General features: G+C 34.0%; 1 protein-coding gene across 1 annotated transcript; it reads left to right on the forward strand.

Moving 5' to 3' along the window:
• Positions 1–1,042: 1,042 nt before the first annotated feature.
• On the forward strand, positions 1,043–20,253 carry Cat (Catalase). Its single transcript, XM_074117140.1, has 10 exons — positions 1,043–1,207; positions 2,387–2,558; positions 12,080–12,221; positions 13,717–13,867; positions 14,024–14,203; positions 14,734–14,925; positions 15,196–15,348; positions 16,496–16,731; positions 18,361–18,493; positions 19,862–20,253. Exons 1-10 carry the CDS (start codon positions 1,154–1,156, stop codon positions 19,961–19,963), a joined length of 1,515 nt encoding a protein of 504 aa, XP_073973241.1. The 5' UTR covers positions 1,043–1,153; the 3' UTR covers positions 19,964–20,253.
• The last annotated feature ends 51 nt before the right edge of the window (positions 20,254–20,304 follow it).

Below are 20,304 nucleotides of genomic sequence, written 5' to 3' on the forward strand. Positions count from 1 at the left end.
CTAGTTATTAATTTCATGACATTGCGGATTCTACGTGGCAAATTAAAAATCTTCTAGAATCCATGTAATTGAAAAAAGTTTATTACAGAAAATTATTTTTCGAAAATATGAGCCTAACTCCACTATTACAAAAATTTATTTTAAAAGCAGGCAATCTCGGAAACTAATCGTTGTGCCTTGAGTTTCCAGTAGATATGTAACAGACCAATGCAATGCAGTTTACGAACTGCAGTATCCATTTCAAACTCAGATGAGACTAAAACCTCATAACTAATCTGTTTGCATTTACTATTTGAATATGACCCGTAATTCACTATCTTTAGCTTGCAAGGACTGTCTATCAATTTACTTCTCAAATAGTCCAGGCACTATCTGATCATATTTATTTTGTATACCCTTTAAATTTCTTAGCCACTTTTTATAGTTGCAAATAGAACTGACCATGACAATCAACGTCATATTGAATGAACAAAAGGGGTATATTCGGGTCAGCACCATTTACAATAAGAAATTGCTCGGAAAATGTATACATTTGGAAGCTTTTTTTGTAAGCTCTATACGATTGTGAGGTCCAGTTAGTAATATACTCGCTTACCGTCTTAGTACATTAGAAGCTGTAGTTAGATTTGTCTCCCGGCGAGAAGACATCCTAGTGAACGGATAGATCTCAGATTTGTACTCAGGAAAACTTAATATCCAATTCATTTACTGCCTGGTAGTCGGCATCAAAAATTGTTAGAACACTTATTTCATTTTGTCGACTCGCTTTGCTTTTAAAATCAGATGATTTTTTTTTCTCATTCCTTACAATATTTTCGCGAATGGGCAACTTTCCTTTTTAAGCAGTGTTGCTAAAATATTAGTATGATCATTTAGCTTATATAACTTTTTTTAACTTTGAATGGCTAAAAAATATTTATGTCAAATATTAATTTACCATCAATTTATAAACGTAAAAAAAAAAATAAATAAAATAGTCTTGTAATAAAGAAATTTTGGATTTTGATGATTCCCAGTTAGGTGCGACTATGCATCATTGTTCAGAATGGTGGGAGCGCTAAAACAGCTGGACTGGATTTCGTGTCATTAAACAATAAACAGCGTGACAGTCTGTTTGGTAGAGTCAAACAAGTAGTACAACTAAATTGGAAACATGCCTCGTGATCCTTCAGCGGAACAGTTAACTGGGTACAAAACTGCTCAGAAGGTAAATTACTATTAATTTTATTAAAAATTAATGTGGAATATAAATAAATAGTTCAATTGTAAGTCAATATATAAATAGTTTTTTATGTTATTGAGATCTATCCGCTTAATTAGAAAACTGTTTAATTTCAATTTAAAAAGGTTTGACCTATATATATTTGAATGCTTGCTCAATTTAATCAAACCAGATACACTTCATTCTGTGTATTTACATGTTTATATATTTAACTCTCTTTTGTTTTTATAAGGAGTACCAAATAATTAGTTTAAATTTTTTTATTAAAGTTAAAGTTAGAAAGATGAAACAATGTGTATTTATCGAAGATCAGAGCACTAGATGCAAAATGATGACATATTTATCAAAAGTAATACTGGACGTGTTTTACTGCTTCTTAATTTTTTAAATGAATGATGTATAGAATGCAATAAAATCGTGTCTTACAATAAGGAAGAAAATTGATTACAATTACAAATGAATTTACCACTATGATCCTTATTTAAATTTTTATTCTACTTTAAAATTTTTATGTGATTGTGGTTTGTTTCAATCTCTTCAATTTAATTAATTTGTTTAATTGTAAGGAAAAAGTTTCCGTAAAGGAAGTAGATAAGCCAATTTTTTTACCAGCCTTTGTTCATCCGTTGGTATCTCAATCTTTCGGTAGTCTATTTCTTAGTGGTCTTGTGCTGCAGAAATACTTATGTATGTAATGATTTGCGTATCTACTGCTACTAACATTTACTTCCAGCAAGTAGCTTAGTCGTAATATTTTTTTTGCCCTACAAGAAAAGTTCTAAAAAGAGAGGTAGAACACAGCAGTCAAGGATAACCACTTCCTTGCCAACTCACCTCTCCTAGTTATTCTGAAGAAGTCTCAAGAAAATAGCTAGAGTTGCCCATCGCATGGTAACCTTGCTCTTATGGGAAGCATCAGGTAGATCGTGGCGTCGGTTTCAGGGATAACCCTTTCAGAACCCTTAAGAAGAAGAGTCATGGCTTTGTAATATTAAATTTTGGGGATTTCAGAACAATTTTGTAGATTGAATAATGATTGATACATATAACACGGATTTCAGAAGGTCTGAACTCCCTAAATTATGTCGAAATTAGATTGTTTAAAGTATATAATTACATTTTGTATGGTTTAATTGTTCTAATGTAGTTTTAACTTTCATATAGAGTGCTTCGTTGCTGACGAGTGGAACAGGGGCCCCACTCGAGACTAAAACCTCCACTCTTACGGTCGGCCCCAAGGGGCCCGTGCTGATACAGGATTTTGGTTTTATTGATGAGTTGGCACATTTCGACCGAGAGCGCATTCCAGAGAGAGTGGTACACGCCAAGGGCGCCGGTAAGTGCATACTACGTACTTGTCCCCACTATTACACCTCTCTCTTCTCTTAAACTCTCCTCACAACTTGCGTTATTCTGAAGGTTAATTAATAATTATTATTTTGTTGTTATTTTAGACTCTTTTTTCCTTCTCTGTTAAGCTTCATTGTGCTTAATAACCAAAACCATGGATAGTCTTCACAATTCTTTATCTATTGATAAATAGTACTGGTTAAAAATACTGGATAAAATAAAAAATGGTGCAGGTTACATTTCGGCTGTGAAGGTCGGACAAAAACGAAGTATTGAGAACATTGCGTCTGTGTAGATTCGGTAAGGGGACTGGCCCAAAAGTCTCAAAATAACCGCCATTGCTATTTAAAAATATTAAAATTGTCCGGTAGGACAGTTGTATAAGGGTTAATCGTAAAAAAAATGCACGAAAAAGCGTAACGATGAAAAACACCAACTTTGACAATTTATTTCTCTTTTCTGTAAAAGGTAAAATTCCCTAATTTTCTTTAAAATATAGTGAAAATCCTCCTTTGTATCAGTAATTTTTTTGCAACCACATAAATTTTATACATTTCGAGGAAAAAGTTGCTGAAAGTGAGCAAAAACGGCATTTCCAAAATTGTTCTTGTAGTTATTACCTTTTTTGTAAACAACGCGCGAACCGATTTTGATGAATAAGGTGTTATTTGATTCGGAATTTTATGTAGATGTGCCTTTTGGGGGTCTCGACGCTACACATCGAATGGCAGAGGAGTTAACCCCCATGTATGTGAGGGCCCCTCCAAAATTATTATTACTAATAACTGTGTAATTCTTGCCCGATTTTGAAAAAAATGAAGGGTGAAACGGTTAGGGCTTCCCTACGTACCATTAAAGCGACGATCTGCTCTTAAACCTACTTAGAGGAAGTTTTGCAATCATTTAAAATGATCGTATCGTGAACCTTTTTCTTCAATGAAGTGTTATCTGGTTCAAAAAGTGATTTAGATTTGCATTTTTAGAGGTCTCGACGCTACGTATCTTTAATAGATGTGTTCGCCTCACATCCCCTCTAAAACTATTATTACTAATCTTTTTACAACGCTAAATGCGATTTTCCTCAAATTTAGCACGAAGAAGTGATTAAAGCTACCCTTCGGGACTCTAAAGTGCCATCATGCTCTTACACTAAGAGGAAGTTCTGCACTCGTTCAAATTTTCGACGTACGAACAGATTTTAATGTTTATCAGTGTCTATTTAATGTCCATTGCCTATCAATTTGAAATTTTAGATACGGTAGATACAGTTTTGTGGACTAGTAGCAATAGAACATTGCTATTTATATTAGTTATAGAGCTAAGTTTTCTCTACAAATCGGTAAAGATTTCATTGAATTCCGAAGAATACAAAACGAGTTATGGAGGTTTGAAATTTAAAGTAGTTGCAAAGCCCCTAAAGTTAAACCTCCTTTATCTTATTGACTGTTATTGCTAGAACATTTCTATTTATATTAGTTATAGAGCTAAGTTTTCTGTACAATTCGATAAAGATATCATTAGAATCCGAACAATACGAAACGAGTATGGGAGGTTTGAAATTTGAAGGAGTTGCAGTCACCAAATTTAAACCTTCTATATCTCGGTTACTGTTATCACTAGAACATTTCTATTTATGTTAGTTATAGAGCTAAGTTTTCTATACAATGCGGTAAAGATTTCATTGAATTCCGAACAATACGAAACGAGATATAAATTTGAAGGAGCTGCAAAGCTACTCAACAGCTCTTATTTTATATATATGTGGAATAGGAATCAGTGGAGGCCCCCCCCCCCTTATAAATTTATTTTATTTAAAATGCTATTTTATGAGCATATTTATATTGATGGCCATGGCGACTATATTCCTTTGTCTATATTAATTTCAAGGCGTTATAAAATATATCAGATTTAATGTGTGTTTAAGACGAAAAGGTGTAAAGGCGAGAAAATAAATTATTGTATCATCAGTGATTCCTTGTTTTTCTTTCTTTCTTTCTTGTTAATTATTATCTACTCTCTTCTTTCCTACATATATATATACATATATATTCATATATATTTCTTATTCTTAATAATATATATATAAATATAAAATAAGAGCTGTTGAATAAATCATAAATCATTTGAGATTGTTTCATTCATATCTGTGGCTGTTATCGGTTCTATCCACTTCAATCGTGTTTTCTCCAGATCATTAGAACATTTCATTATTAGCATGATGTAAAAACTTGCCGTCACATAACTCTTTCTAGGACTCCGTAGTACTGTTATTAATATTTCTTTACTTGCTATACTAACTTAGTAAACCTCAGATGTTGACACACCTTAAATTAAAAATTAATGAATAAAAGCTTTCTATTACAATTCTAATAGTCAACTCATATTGAAGTAAACGGAAAGAGCTCACCAAATAACTAAATTGAAGCTACATGTTTTTTTGCTAAGACTTAGGCTAGTTTCTGGCGTAAATTAAGAGAAGAAAGATAGGAGAAAGTGAATATGCTCTGGACCATTGACTTATGCTGGGGAAACGCAAGCGGCGGTTCGGCGTCATTTGCAGATTTAACAACCACCAAAAAACTATTAGTTACCAATGATAACCAGTAAATTTAATTTTAAGTTCAGTAACTTTTAATTGGATTATATTTGTAACACTTTTATTTAAAAGCATCTTGAGAAGGGTGGGGAGCTAGATTCCCCATAAAAAAATCATCTCTGTGTGTAATTTTCACTAACCTAGCCTACATATACAATGTCAGCAATAAGTATAATTTAAATTTGGGGAAAAAACGTTTTAGATTCTGCAGTGTATGGGTAGGGGTAAGTGAAGGTCTTATGAGCTTTCTTTCACAAAGATTTTTTTTCGAAAAAAGAGTTCCGAAAAGTAATCGCCTATTTTTTCATACGGGACTTAACGTCCAAATGCCAATTAGGTGTCCGGGACGGGGGCGGAAGCTCGCACTTTACTACAAACAATTTTGATTACTTAACTTATTTTAATACCATATAATTTTCAATTAAAAAATAGTTTTTAAATTTTCAACATTTGTACTAAGTATCAATATGCAATTTTTAACGAAATCAGAGTAGGGAATTCTATGTCAGAGGAAATGAGACTGAATAGAACGACTGTTTCAAGTTTCCTGCGATTTCTCAGACAGGTTTTTTAAAAAAATCTCAGAAAAGTGAAAAATCCACTCAGTGGCACTTGCTTATGAAGTAATATTTTAAAAGGAAGACCTAAACACGTCCATTTCTAGTAGTATCCATTAAAATATATTTTTTTAAATATCACTCTCTCCTGTATACTGGGATGGCAGCATTTTTTAAAAAAATGTTTTAATATAGATGTCTGGAATTGTTCGTTTGCGAGATATTATTTACAGGACATGAATAACATGATTCCGGTGAATCATGACTAGAGAAGGTTAAAAGCATATAAACTGAAGAACAAATATTTTCGGGATTGTTATGTGGCAATCAATGGTTATTTCTAGGCGAGGGGTACATTATAATCCTATTCTACCTTTATCAATGGTCGTTTTTCAAAAGTTTGGCCTGTGGAGAGCGATAAAGGTGGATGACTTTGAGATTGAAGGCGTCAAGGTCAAGGTCGCTCTTATCTGCATACGAACTCCTTTAAGGTGATGAACGCCTTGTTTAGATAAGATATTTTTCACAGTTTGCTTTCTCATTATTTTTTCTATTAAATCTGCTGCCATAAAAAAGCTCTTTTAAAAACTTATTTACATGTTAATTTAAAGGTTAAATCTCCTTAACAAAAACTTACAGTTTAAAAAGTTAAGTATAAGGGTTGATTAAACGCCAAAAGGTACACAAATCAGCAAGTACCCATCATTTCATTTATACTTCATTGATATGATTTAAGTAATTTTACTGCATTAACTTTTCCTTCACATTTTTAGAATTTATTAGATGTCACAGACCCTTATGCTGGCCATTTTCATCTACAAAATATTTGTTCTAGACTGTAGATTGTAATATCTATTTATCTATAATAATCAAACTATTAATTACAGGTTAAAAAGAAAAAAAAATTAGGCTAAAGATTTCAAAAACTTTTTTTAAAAAAATGCTTACACCAACATACATTAATGATTTCATTTTATTTATTTTTATTTTTAAATAAAAATCGTCGGTTTAAGTTCATTCTTCCATTAAAGTAATTGTTATTTTATGAAGTAGTGAAACGTTTATAATAATAGGTAATAATAATCTGGCTTTATCGCAAATAATATAGTTTTCTTCAATTACATTCTTAATCTAGGTATTCATACCACAATGTTGTATATATGTAATATAAGGACATTTTCTGAGGCACAACTTCTCATGCAGGCCAGATCTGAATCGCTGTACCTTAACTACAGGCCTTTTAGTACAGAGTCTGGGCAAGAGTGTACCCTGTGCAATTTGTCTGAGATGGAAGACATTTTCCACTTTATTGGGATATGCCCCATCCTGGCTCCTTATAGATTACAATATCTGGGAGGGAAGAAGTTAACACAGGAAGACGTTATTCTTTTTCTTAATGGAAAAAATTGGGACCACTTAGTTAAATATTTAAAGGCAGCTTTACTATATAGAAGACTGATTATGGAGGAATTCCAATGAATTGTTAATTTATTTTTTGGTTATGTTTATAAATTACTTTACTGTAACTTAGTACCGAGGATGAATTATTTTGTTGTAGCAACTCGGCAGACGGATTTTTATCCATGCTGAAAAGTGTTATTTCCTTTATTTATTTTTTTCACTTCATTTAAATCTTTGAATTATTTGATGTAAATAAATAAAACACTATTATTATTTTTATTTTTTTATGATTTAGGGCGCGTCAACATCTTAGGTTATTGGCGCCCGGAGCTTTTTTCAGTGCACTGCCGGCCTCCGGACAGTGTTCTCTCGTTACAGACAACACTGTACATCACCGGACAGTGAGCTGTAAGAAGCTCCTAGGAAGAGAAAATCTAAGGGTCAGCTGCTGGATTCGAACCCGGGACCTCCGCGTGGGAGTCCAGTATGCTAACCTCATAGCTAATCCCTTCCCTCACTATTATTATTATTATTATTATTATATGTAATATAAAATAAATAAGATATGCATACTTTTTAGGACAGCTAATTATTCCAGTATTTTACTATAAGTAAAATTAGGGGGACTAAATTAAATTACAATTGAGAAATGAATAATTATTGTTGAATAATCTACTTGTTATTAACTGTGTGTTATTTGTGCTCACGAATATTTCGGTAAGACGAATTCAAGACTGAAATATTGTTTTAAATCCTTCGTGATTCAAATTTAAACAGTGGCTGACTCTGACTTTGTCTTTTTCTACTTTAACATGCATGTATATGTGACTACTCAGAATAATTCAGAACTCATTTTATCATAATTATAACAAAAAAAATATTATGAATGAACTGGCCAGCATAAGGGTCTGTGACATCTAATAAATTCTAAAAATGTGAAGGAAAAGTTAATGCAGTAAAATTACTTAAATCATATCAATGAAGTATAAATGAAATGATGGGTACTTGCTGATTTGTGTACCTTTTGGCGTTTAATCAACCCTTATACTTAACTTTTTAAACTGTAAGTTTTTGTTAAGGAGATTTTTGTACCTTTTAGATAGATTTTTCTTTTTGTCTATTTTGCAAAGTTACATATCTGCTTTACAGATTTTTTTTAAAATTTGGTATAAGCAATTCTATCATTATAACCTGATAAGGCGTTAAGTCGGAACCGTAACTACTGGAGAGATCTTTTTAAAGAATGATTATAATTGCGGTCCCCAAACCATCCTCAATAACAATTTTTTTGAGAAAGCGTTTTGAATAAAATAGGAAGGTATTTGTACGTAAATAGCAAAATTAAACTGCGATTTCAGTACTTCTCCCTAAAAGGCAAAGATTTTGAATCGAACGACAATTCATTGATGTAAATCGGTTCACTCATTGATAATTTTAACGATTGCAGTACTTCCTGTTGGTAGGCGTAAGAGCATGATGGCACTTCACAGCCACGTAGAGGAGCTTTAATCACTTCTTCGTGCTAAATTTTATCAAAATCGGACTAAGCTTTATAGAAATATTGGTAATTATAGTTTTAGAAAGGGCCTTATTTGGGTAGGGCAAACTCCCCTCCTTATGAGGCATGGCGTCGAGACTTTTAAAGTACAAATCTGTACAAAATTTTGATTCGAATGACACTTTATTCAAGAAAATCGGTTCACGTCTCGATAATTTGAAAGATTGTTATACTTCGTCTTAACAAGTGTAAGAGCAGATCGTCGCTATAATGGTACATAGGGAAGCCCTAACCCTATCATCCTACCAAATTTTATCAAAATCGGGCCAAGATTTACAGAGAAATTAGAAATAATAATTTTGGAGGGGGCCTTACATAAAGGGGGCTAACTCCTCTCCCATTCGATGTACAGCGTCGAGACCCCCAAAAGGCACATCTACATAAAATTCCGAATCGAATGACACCTCATTCATGAAAATCGGTTCACGCGTTTAGGCGGTTCGCGGTTTACAAAAAAGGTAACAACAACAACAACAAGAAGAAGAAGAACAACAACAATTTCTGAAAATGCCGTTTTTGCTCATTTTCGGCAACTTTTTTCTCGAAACCTATTACATCTATGTTGTTGCAAAAAAATTTCAGTTATAAAGGAGGGTTTGTCCTATAATTTAAAGAAAATTTGAGAATTTTATCTTTCATAGAAAAAGAGAAAAAATTGTCAAAGTTGGGTGTTTTTCAACGTTACGCTTTTTCGTGCAGTTTTTGACGATCAACCCTTATACAACTGTCCTACCGGACAGTTTTAATATATTAAAAACTTGCCCCCACCCGTTTCGCTTTCGTTGTACTCATGTTCGTCTACATTTATTTAGAAACTGATTGGATTTTTCACTTTTCTGAAATGTTTTAAAAAAAACATAGGATTTTTTTTTTTTTCTAATAGTGTTATGTATGTTGAACATCCACAGCTACATATATCTGTACGATTTGAATAATACTTCTAAGAAAATTCTTTTTTCTTCTGAGGAGGGAGGAGAGGCTTCCCTTTGAAGAAATGGTCTCAGGATGGAATCTAGAAATTTGCAGTAGAGAGAGTTTCGTATTTTCACCTTATACTTTGAGGGAGGAGAGAGCTTTTCGTTTCCTGGAGAGCTGGAAATGATTATTTCTGGTGCAGCTGAAGTAGGAAGTTAGACTCGATCGCGGTTGTACTTGCTTTTCTCATGAAAAGTGGCCGTGTCTTTGTCAGTATTTTAGAATAACTGGACGATCAATAAAATTCGATTCTAATAGGGAATCTTTTCAGTAATTTGTTATATCTAAATTCACTGCATTTGGTGACTTCATATCATTGTTATAGTTTTCAATCTGAACTGATTTTTAATGAATATTGCTTATTAGCTGTGGGATATTTGTCTGGTTGAAGTAGGCTGTGTTGCCGGTCCTGCTGGTGAACCGGTTTGTCAACTTTATGTCATCTTTCCCTTCATAATCAAGTAGCCTTACAACAACCTTCTAAGTTCCTACTCATAACTGAAATGCAGTTTTTTCAATTCAGAGCTATTTATATAGGTGGAAAAAGCGCTTAAACTCTGAATGAGAGCAGTTGTAAAATATTTTCGTAAAATACAAATTTAATAGGAAAACATTTTGAATCAAATTAATGCCTTCATGAAAAAAGTAGTTGAAAGCAGTTAGTGTGGTTAGCTGACTAAGTTAGTAATCAGTTGGGATTCTTTTCTTTAAACTGTGGTAAAAGAAAAATTGAAATGAATGGAGCCTCTGACTTCTTACTATTGCTCGCTTTCAGGTTCTGTCTTGCATTTTTTAATCTTGGAGTTTCAGAAACACCTTGCTTTAATTCTCTCAAACAAACTCTGAAAAGTCACCGTACGTCACGCTGAAAAGTCACTTTTTAGAGTTCCTTAAAACTGTCGTAAACTTTAAAATCACCCTAGAAAAATAAAAGTTACATGTCTTTGTGTGTGTCATGTATGTTTGAAATTTAGAGGAATCCACAGGAGATTTTTTGAGGATTTTTCAAAAAAGAAAAAATTATTCCGTACATCAGTAGTTCCTATTAATATCGTTAAGTTGCTGTTCCACGAGAGTTACGCAATCGAAACAAATATTTAGGCTTCTTACGCTTTTTCGTTTTTGGGCATTTCCTAAAAAACAATTTTCTGGATTTCAATTTCTCAAAATGACAAAAATGAGATTCAAGAATCTCAAAATTCCTTTGAAAATTTAATTTTGAAAAATTAAGCAACACCCACAAGTCAGAGCAGCTACATACTTCCTTTAAGGGATTACATCCTTTATGTAATAATTTCTTGGAAAGGGCTCAATTTTCTTCTATTTACTAATGGTTTGTTTTACTCGGAAAAGAACTTACTGAAGAACTGATTTTAGTAAGGACTGTGTGTCCTAATAAAGAGTTTTCCATATATCGTACTCATTTAAATAAAATATTGTAGTAGGTTAGGTTAGGTTGTTGGTGTTGAATATATAATACATTATAAAGAAGTCAAAAGTACAGACCCTTCAAAGATTAAAATAAATTTCTTTTTATTTAAATGAGAAATTTTTCGAACTTAATTAAGTTTATCTTCAGTCTGAAAGAAAAGAAGTTTAATTAAGTCTCAAAAGTTGACCAAAAATTAATTATATTTACAGGCAAACTTGTATTATAGATAGCACTTAGTTTTTGAATCAGAGCAAATAATAATCTCAATTTAAGACAGATTTCATTATCTATTTGAAGGCCTTGTGCTAGTTGTTATACCATTTTTGTTTATATGAGAGGCGTGTTAACCTCTTACTCGTATAACAATAATTTAGAGATTGTCGAAGGGAACAATAATTTTTGGTCTGATCGAGATGAAAAGCCAAATAAAGCTTTCTCAAGACTGGAGTCCTTGGGATTCAATTTTGGATGATGAGTTGAAAAACTTTGAGGATGGGTGTGCAATTAAAAAAAAAGACGCTGGTAATCAATGCCGGCAGTTATCAACGTCATTTCCGGCGGATTCGTTGATTTTCAAGCGGTGATGGTTTCGCCAGTTTAAAATAATTCACTTTAGATGACACCCGTCTTTTTTTTTAAATGATTTTATTTATTATTATTGAATAAGTTTTAACCTTTGAGATATGTTTAGGAAATGCCAAAACTCTTTTCGAAAACTGAAACGTATCATATGATCCACTTCTCATCACAAGTCGTAATATAATACATTTTGTTGCGCTGTGGAGCTGAGTACTGTGAAGAACAAACCTACATTACAAACTATATTTGCTGATGGTCGTTCGATGGTTGTCCATTTTTGTTCACCTTTCCGGACTATTTCAATATTTAGTACTATAAGTACTTATAATATAGAGGAAGATGACACCATTATTTTTAATGATGAACAGTAAGTGAATGAGAATTTAATTTGTAGTATTTATTATTTCAGGAGCGTTCGGTTACTTTGAAGTGACGCACGATGTGACCAAATATACCAAGTTGTCTGTGTTTTCGAAGATAGGGAAGAGGACTCCAGTTGCCGTCAGGTTTTCGACGGTGGGTGGCGAGAGCGGTTCCGCAGACACGGCCAGGTATGTTCTCATTTAATGGTTCCATTCGTGTCTACGCATCAATTTATACACGTGCTGGACATGACTTTGGGTGTTACAAAAGTGCCAATTCGCTGTAGTCAGCAATATTTACAGTTAATATTCGGACCTAATTCCGGAAATGGAACGCATGAATTAACAGGAGAGATTCATCACTGAATCTGCTCAGCGTGTACAATGTACTTTAGCTCCGATTAGTAACAATCACTGCCTCTCTTAGCCAATCAGATGCAGTTCTCTTACAATTACATAATAAAAAGACAAAGTTCTAACTCAAAACATCGTTAGCCACCACTACCACCACCAGGAGAGGGGATGCAAACTACTGAGTATTCACAAAAGATTTTTTAGTTACGGTTTATTGATTGGGTCCTAGAATTATCGAGAAATCGGGACAGAAGTACGTAGTTTTACTTCTTTTTATTCAATTTTTTTAAGTTATTTACTTTTGGCTGCTCCTATAAGGCTATGACTATACCTTCCTTGAAATTGATGTAATCAAACAATTTATTGGTTGCTCAGTGAAAACTCGCAGTCTGGAGAAAATGGATTATCTTATAGAAGCAGTCAAGTAATCCGGGATTGTTGCTACCAATATACATATGTCAATGTTCAACCAAGTCTATTGCAATATTTACAAAAATTATATCACGGTAAAGTAATTGTGGAAAATGTACATTCGGGCTGTGACTTCTTGAGGCCAGGTTTCGTAAATACCTGTCCTGCTGGAATGAGTCACTACCACCCCTGTCTATTGACGACTCTTGTCCGAGAAATTTAAATTTTTTGTTATTAGAATTGAGATAGAAAGGCCTGTTAATTTCTTGAGAAATGGAAAAGCCACATTCCTTTGTCAGAGAATGGATTGTTGTTTCAAAAATTGGTACAATTTAAAATTATGTTAGTATTATTCTGTATATCTTTGTCTAAAAAGATATTATTTTAAATAAAATCTGTTGTGACCTCTCACATCATTTTATCTCTATATCACTTAATTTCACCTATTTATCTCACTGTAGCTGATTAAATATTTTTCAAATATAGATAGATAAGTTGGCCTCTCCATTACACAGGTAATAAAATTATTCTGTTGATGGAATCCATTGGAAACATTATGCATGAGGTTTCAAACAAAAGTGTTTGGCTAATATATTATATAATAATGACATAGTTAAACTAGCCCTTGAGCAAATGAAACTTATTTGGCGATTCATTAATTTATTGAATTCTTGATGAGCCAGTCTCACTTCCTGTGAATTGATATTCTTCCATCCAGAATATGGCTGAACACTTTTGCCATTTCAAAATTATTTTTTCTTTAGGGGTTCCAAGGAGGTTAGTGACCTCAGTCTCATTCTCAGTTTGTATCGAGAGAACACTGTCGGGAATCTGGCAGGCTATTACATAGAGATTGTTGCACATTAAAATATTTAAAAAATCAATAATTATTATATTATATATATTTTTTACTTGGCAGAGATCCCCGAGGATTCGCTGTGAAGTTCTACGCGGAAGATGGAAACTGGGACGTGGTGGGCAACAACACGCCCATCTTCTTCATCAGGGACCCAATACTCTTCCCGAGCTTCATCCACACGCAGAAGAGGAATCCAGTCACTCATCTTAAGGTGAGTGCTTCAGCCTTTAATTGCTAAGGAAAGTATCAGTGTAATAAGTTGAGTTGGATGAGATCCTATTGCATTTCTTTCTGAGATTGCATTTTTAGTCCATCTAAAGTTTTTTGAATTTTATTAGGGTGAAGTTTCTAAAGATGTTTATTTCAGGATGCAGATATGTTCTGGGACTTCATTTCCTTGCGACCTGAATCAACTCACCAGACCATGTTCCTGTTCTCGGACCGCGGCACCCCTGACGGCTACAGACACATGAACGGCTATGGTTCGCATACATTTAAACTTGTCAATGACCGAGGTGAAACTTGCTTCTGTAAATTCCATTACAAGGTAAACTAAAGATTACCCAGATAAAAAATCTAACATGTATATATTTTCTGCTAGAAGGTGCAAGTCTTGTAATTGAGAAAAATTAAAATACCAAAAAAATTTGAGTGGAGCGGTTTCTAAGAAAAAATTACTTTGCGGATATTTGAGAAACAAACACTTTAAGACAACAAGTGTGACATTTTAAAAAACATTCTTTTTGCTCTTTGATAAGTCGTAGCGACATTGCCTTTAGTATGCTATTTCGTGATTTTCTAAAAAACAAAATTAAGCTCACGATTTCCTTTAAACATCGCGTACTCAAATAATTTATACTGTTCTAAATCTGTTATTTGAAACGGTAGGAATATTGGTTTTATTGATTATCTAGAAATTTCCTATTGTAAGCATACCTTCTTCATTATAATTTATACGGCGTTCTACTATCCTATAATTTTAAGAAACCTATTTAAAGATGTTGAGAATAAATTTTAGAAAAGTAGATTCGTCGAATAGTTTACTGGGTATATTTACTGCTGTTCTTATAATTACAGACTGATCAGGGCATCAAGAATTTGTCATCAGAACAGGCTGCAGATTTATGCGGCAAAGATCCGGACTATTCTATAAGAGACTTGTATAATGCTATCGCCAAAAATAAGTTCCCTTCCTGGACATGGTACTTGCAAATCATGACAAAAGAACAGGCTGAAAAATTCAGATGGAATCCGTTCGATTTAACCAAGGTACATTCTCTTATAGAGTAACGTAGAACAGGTCTGATTCTGTAATAAACAAAATGGGTAATTTATAAGAACAAATTGTAGATTTGTCTTCAAATTATTTTGGATATACTTTGTGTATATATATATATATTGTATATACAGCCTGTATATACTGCTATATTTTTTTAATAAGCTAGTAGATTAGAAGAATAGCTGAAACAGCTTCTTTTTATTGGTAAACGTCTAAACATGAGCATACATAAATAACGAACTAGAGAACTTGTAATGCAGGTATGGCCGCATGGAGAGTTCCCATTGATACCGGTCGGGAAGATGGTGCTCGACCGTAATCCTAAGAATTATTTTGCCGAAGTGGAACAGATCGCATTTAGTCCTGCACATATGATTCCTGGAGTGGAGCCGAGCCCTGACAAAATGTTACAGGTGAGCTATTTTTTTTTTTTTGCTGTCGAAACTCAGAAAACCCTCAGTTCAAAGTTTATTTGTGAGTTAGGTAGTTACAACAGAGTAGTCATTATCATTGAATATGTGGTTTGGTTCATCAGTGATGGGTTGTGGATATGATCTATACAAAAACATTGATATCTAAACTTAATGTGATAGATAAAAACTTCGATGTCTATACTATATATCATTGTTAAGAAGTACCTTTCCTGAGTTCCTGAACTCTTTCGTTACCTTTACTAATAATAATAACAGTAATAATAATAATAACAGTAATAAGGGAAGGGATTAGCTATGCGGTTAGCGTACTGGACTCCCACGCGGAGGTCCCGGGTTCGAATCCAGCTGCTGACCCTTAGATTTTCTCTTCCTAGGAGCTTCTTACAGCTCACTGTCCGGTGATGGACAGTGTTGTCTGTAACGAGAGAACACTGTCCGGAGGCCGGCAGTGCACAGAAAAAAGCTCCGGGCGCCAATAACCTGAGATGTTGACGCGCCTTAAATCATCATCAAAAATAACAATAATAATTTTTTTTTTTCCTGAGGGGGAAAAGTGCCAGAGGCAACTATCTAAATTTGCAAATTGCCCGGGCCGTTTTTTTACTCCTACTGCACATGCTTTAAAGAACTCACATGTTTAACTTATTTTATTACTATTTTTTGTATTTATTTCTATTACAACTGTAAATCTGAAGTTTTATATGGGCTGGACTTCCACATGTGCCTAGCAAAGCAGCTTACGTATCTCCTCCTATTTTTGAATTATACAAAGAAAATGGATGTATTTTTATAGATTTTCATTAAACTTGAAACATTGTGGATTGTTGAAGAGTTGAGGGTGACTGCTTCATATATCCTGTTCAGACCCTTGTCATTCCTATTTTTTATATAGTTGACGATATCTAAACATTATATATAATTTTGTCAGTCAGATAGAAAATAATTTCACAGTGAAAGAAGAAAAACTAGTCCGCACCGCTGAAATGGAACAAACTGAGAGGTGAGGAAACATATAGAGAACGCGTAACAAATAAATTCTATCGGGTAGCAATTAATATTAGTTATGGCAGCAATCTTCTGAACTGAGTGATAAGAAAGAATAAAAGCGTATGGGTGTATTTTCCAGGGACGTCTGTTCTCGTATGGAGACACTCACAGACACAGACTGGGCGCTAACTACTTACAAATACCTGTCAACTGCCCTTATAGAACTAAAGTGAGCAACTCGCAGAGGGACGGCCCAGCTGCGTACGACGGAAACCAGGGAGGCACCCCCAACTATTTCCCAAACAGTTTCAGTGGCCCACAGCCTACTGAGGCAGGTGCTCTCACCAAGTTCCATGCATCAGGCGATGTAGCGAGGTACGCCACTTTATTTATATCTATTTTTAATGTTTAATGAAATGCTTAATCATTCAATTTATGTGAGAAAATTGTGCAAATGAAAACTATTAAAACGAATGCCTGTCTTACGGACACTCAGTATCAAAGATAGCAAAGGAATAGAGCGCTATCTTAGTACTGTTTGCGTAGAAAATAAAGTTCACGTTTAGTTTAACATTAATTGCCTTCTTTGAAGACTTTTCGCTGACATTTACATGTTCAAGGACCATTTCTCAAATAGAAGTAAAGGAATTTCCGAATTAAAATTTTGATTTCGAATTAGTTGTGCCATGGAAAGTAAAATGAGATTTATATGAGCCTTATTGCTGGAACATTTAAGACAAGGAAAATTCAAATGGAGACACTTCTCTAATAAAGGATAGTGTGGAAGTATGAGAATAAACCGGAAGACGCTATCACTGTTTAAGATCTACCGATCGGATAGCATGGTCAGATTTAGTTTTGTCATTTAATCCCACCGGACTAAAGTAAATAAAGGATTTTCTAATATCAGTGAGGATGGAGGAAAGTTAATTCTATTTATAAATCATAGGGCCCTGCATATTAAAACGAAATTTCTTTTGGAGCCAAAAATTTGTTTGTTCAAATATTAGGAGGAGGTGTTTCCGGGAAACTTATTATCTTCTGTAAGATTGGGGTAAGTTACAATATAGCAGGGGGGGATACCTGCAAATGATGATCTATTGATTGTCATGCTACCACCTGACAGCCTGACGAATATACAGGGTGAAACAGTAACTAATGTCCATAGGCCCACTATGTGTAGTACATCTAAAGTGGAGTTCAATGACGTATTGGCCAATTTCATATCTTCCACTGTTCTTCTTGAGTGACGTCACTTTAAATTTTTATGTAATTGTTGATGATGAAAAAAAGTTCAAATCGTAACTTCCTTTTGTGTACCTTTTGGAATTTAATCAACCCTTAAGAATAAGGAGATTTTAAACTGTAAGTTTTTGTTAAGGATATATATAAATATGTATATATATATATGTGTATATACTACTGCCTTGGCACCAGTATATAACAATATTATTAGAATAAAATTAACAAATTTCTTTGCTTTGATTTGTTCGCTCTGTGTAAGTAGTTGCTACTCCAAGAGTACCAATCGAAACTGGCATGCTTCTAAAAATAGCTGGGATTGGAGAAAGAAGCTCACCAGCTGTCGAAGGGGGGACTCCATTCGGTCTCAGAGTTGGCCCCGTAAATTTGTCTCCGGGTCTCCGGGTGCAATGCCGAGGCTATCCAGGAAAACAGCCGTCAGTTTGCAATCTGGGAAGCCGAGGAGATGCAGAATATCCAGGAATACTAATAATTAGTTTACAAACATTTTCCAAAAAAAAAGAAAAAAGTTCTTGTGCGTAACAAGTTTTTATTTAAGGCGCCACGATAGCCGAGCGTTTAGAAGCGAGGTCTGCAAAACTAAGATATATTGTGGTTTGATTCCTGGTCGATAACTTGGACTTTATTTAATGGGTTAATAAAAGAACTTCATGGAAAAGTACGTTTGCCAATCGCTTCCGTCCACAAAACCTTTTATTTCTTTTTTTTGAATAATTTTTCTGCTTTTGTCAAATATTCTAGATACGAGACTGGTGAGGACGATAACTTCAGCCAGCCGTCCTTATTCTGGAACAAGACCTTGAGATCTGAAGAGAGGAAGAGGCTTGCTGAAAATATTGTTGCAAATCTGAAGGATGCTGCAGATTTCATCCAGGTAAGACAGCTTAGATTAGAATTGAACACTAGCAAGGCCTGATCCCAAGGCACGGTCAGCCCAAGAGGCATATGTACCGTACTTTAAAACTGTAGTGCGTGATGTGCCTCGTTCCTTTATGAAGTTATAGAACTTGGACGTTTCTTAGGCGACGTGATCGCCTATTGCCTCAGGTTATCAAAGTTGATCATAGCCTACCAGCGATTGCAACATGGCCAAATGAATATGAGAGTATGTTTCCTGCTCTACTGTCTGAACAGAGGCTCCAGTTTATGGGCCCAAGAAGTGGCCCGCGTCTTGCCTAACCCACTTTCATAGAAGGATGTCTTTCCTCTGTTTTTACTCCATGGCTCTTACCCACAGTGCAATACTACTTCTTTCTGGCGAAGTTATCGATAAAAGTTCCATAGTTTATGTTATATTGCATTTATATCTAAAATAATTCCAACTTATAGACTAATTAATTAAAATTTGAATGCTGTTGAAAACATCATCATCCAACGGCGCTACAACTCATTGCTGAGTCTTGGCCTCCTCAACCAGTTTCCACCAGTCAGTCCTGCTCTGTGCTGCCGCCCTCCAGTTGGCGATATTCAACAACGACCTAGCAGTGTTGAAAAAAAGTGTTTTTAATTTAAATAATAAGATTTTATTGAAGAATAGGTATGTATATTGGTGGTTAATGTGTGGACGCCCGCTAACTATCTGTATACATGGTGCACACATAGCAGAGGCCGAAACTTCTGGAGATGATTCAGCAGCTCAAATGTAACAAAAAATATTCTATTCACTTTGTCCCGATTCACAATAGTTCCAACATATTTGCATTTTAACTTTTCCGTCGATATTCGCTTTTTGCATCATATAAACGATGTAACTTTTCAATCCTTTAACCTGTAACAAATCTGCTTATTCCAAACGAAAGAGCATTAAATTTCCTATAAATCTGCTTAACCCAGAGCTTCAAAACTTTTCTTATAAACAATAAAATTTTTACTTTAAAAAATTCGTTCGCGATGATTTCTGTCACCCCTCTATTCGGGGTAGGGTTTTATTAAAAACTAAAAACTCCGTATGGTCTTAAAGCTCAATAAATGCGCAACTTTTCCTATAATTGGGAGACTCCTTGAATTATTAATCATTAAAAAAATACAGTTGAAAGTTTTAACAGAAATCATCGAGAACGAATTTTTTAGACATAAGTACGGTTTTACTGATTCAATTCCTTCAGTTTTATTTTAACAGCTTCAATAATGCATTTTTTACTACATCAATAATGCAATCCACTTTCACTGTAATGTTGGTAATTTAGTAATAGAAGGATACTGTTACCTGGTCATCTTATAACGATGTTTTGTGTGTTTTTAGGCTCGTGCTGTGCAAAATTTCACGCGCGTCAACCAAGAATTTGGCTTCCTGTTGAAAGAAGGCCTCACCAAGTACTCTCAGTCAGGAAAACCACACTTGTAGAAGGCAGAAAGCCTTCCATAATTTTGATGTGAAGCCGACCATATATTTTGATAAATAAATTTTTCAGATGTATTTTTATAATATATACAAATATAAAGTATGAATATAATAGTACAGTAATATTATTGATAGAAATCAAAAATTATATATATATATATATATTATTGTCTAATATCTTAAATGATTGAACGGTCGCATGTAGGAACATGTATTTCACTAATATAATTGGTTTTGTTAAGAAAATAATGAGGTGAAGGTGCGCTAGAATAAAAGTGTGTTATTAAATTGTTGCTTCTGTAATTCTTTGTTTGCCTTGATGTTTAAAAGAATAAGAGCAAGAA

Source organism: Rhodnius prolixus, unplaced genomic scaffold (assembly GCF_049639745.1).
Source record: "Rhodnius prolixus isolate KJV_2025 unplaced genomic scaffold, Rpr scaffold_2, whole genome shotgun sequence".
Lineage (NCBI taxonomy): Eukaryota > Metazoa > Arthropoda > Insecta > Hemiptera > Reduviidae > Rhodnius > Rhodnius prolixus.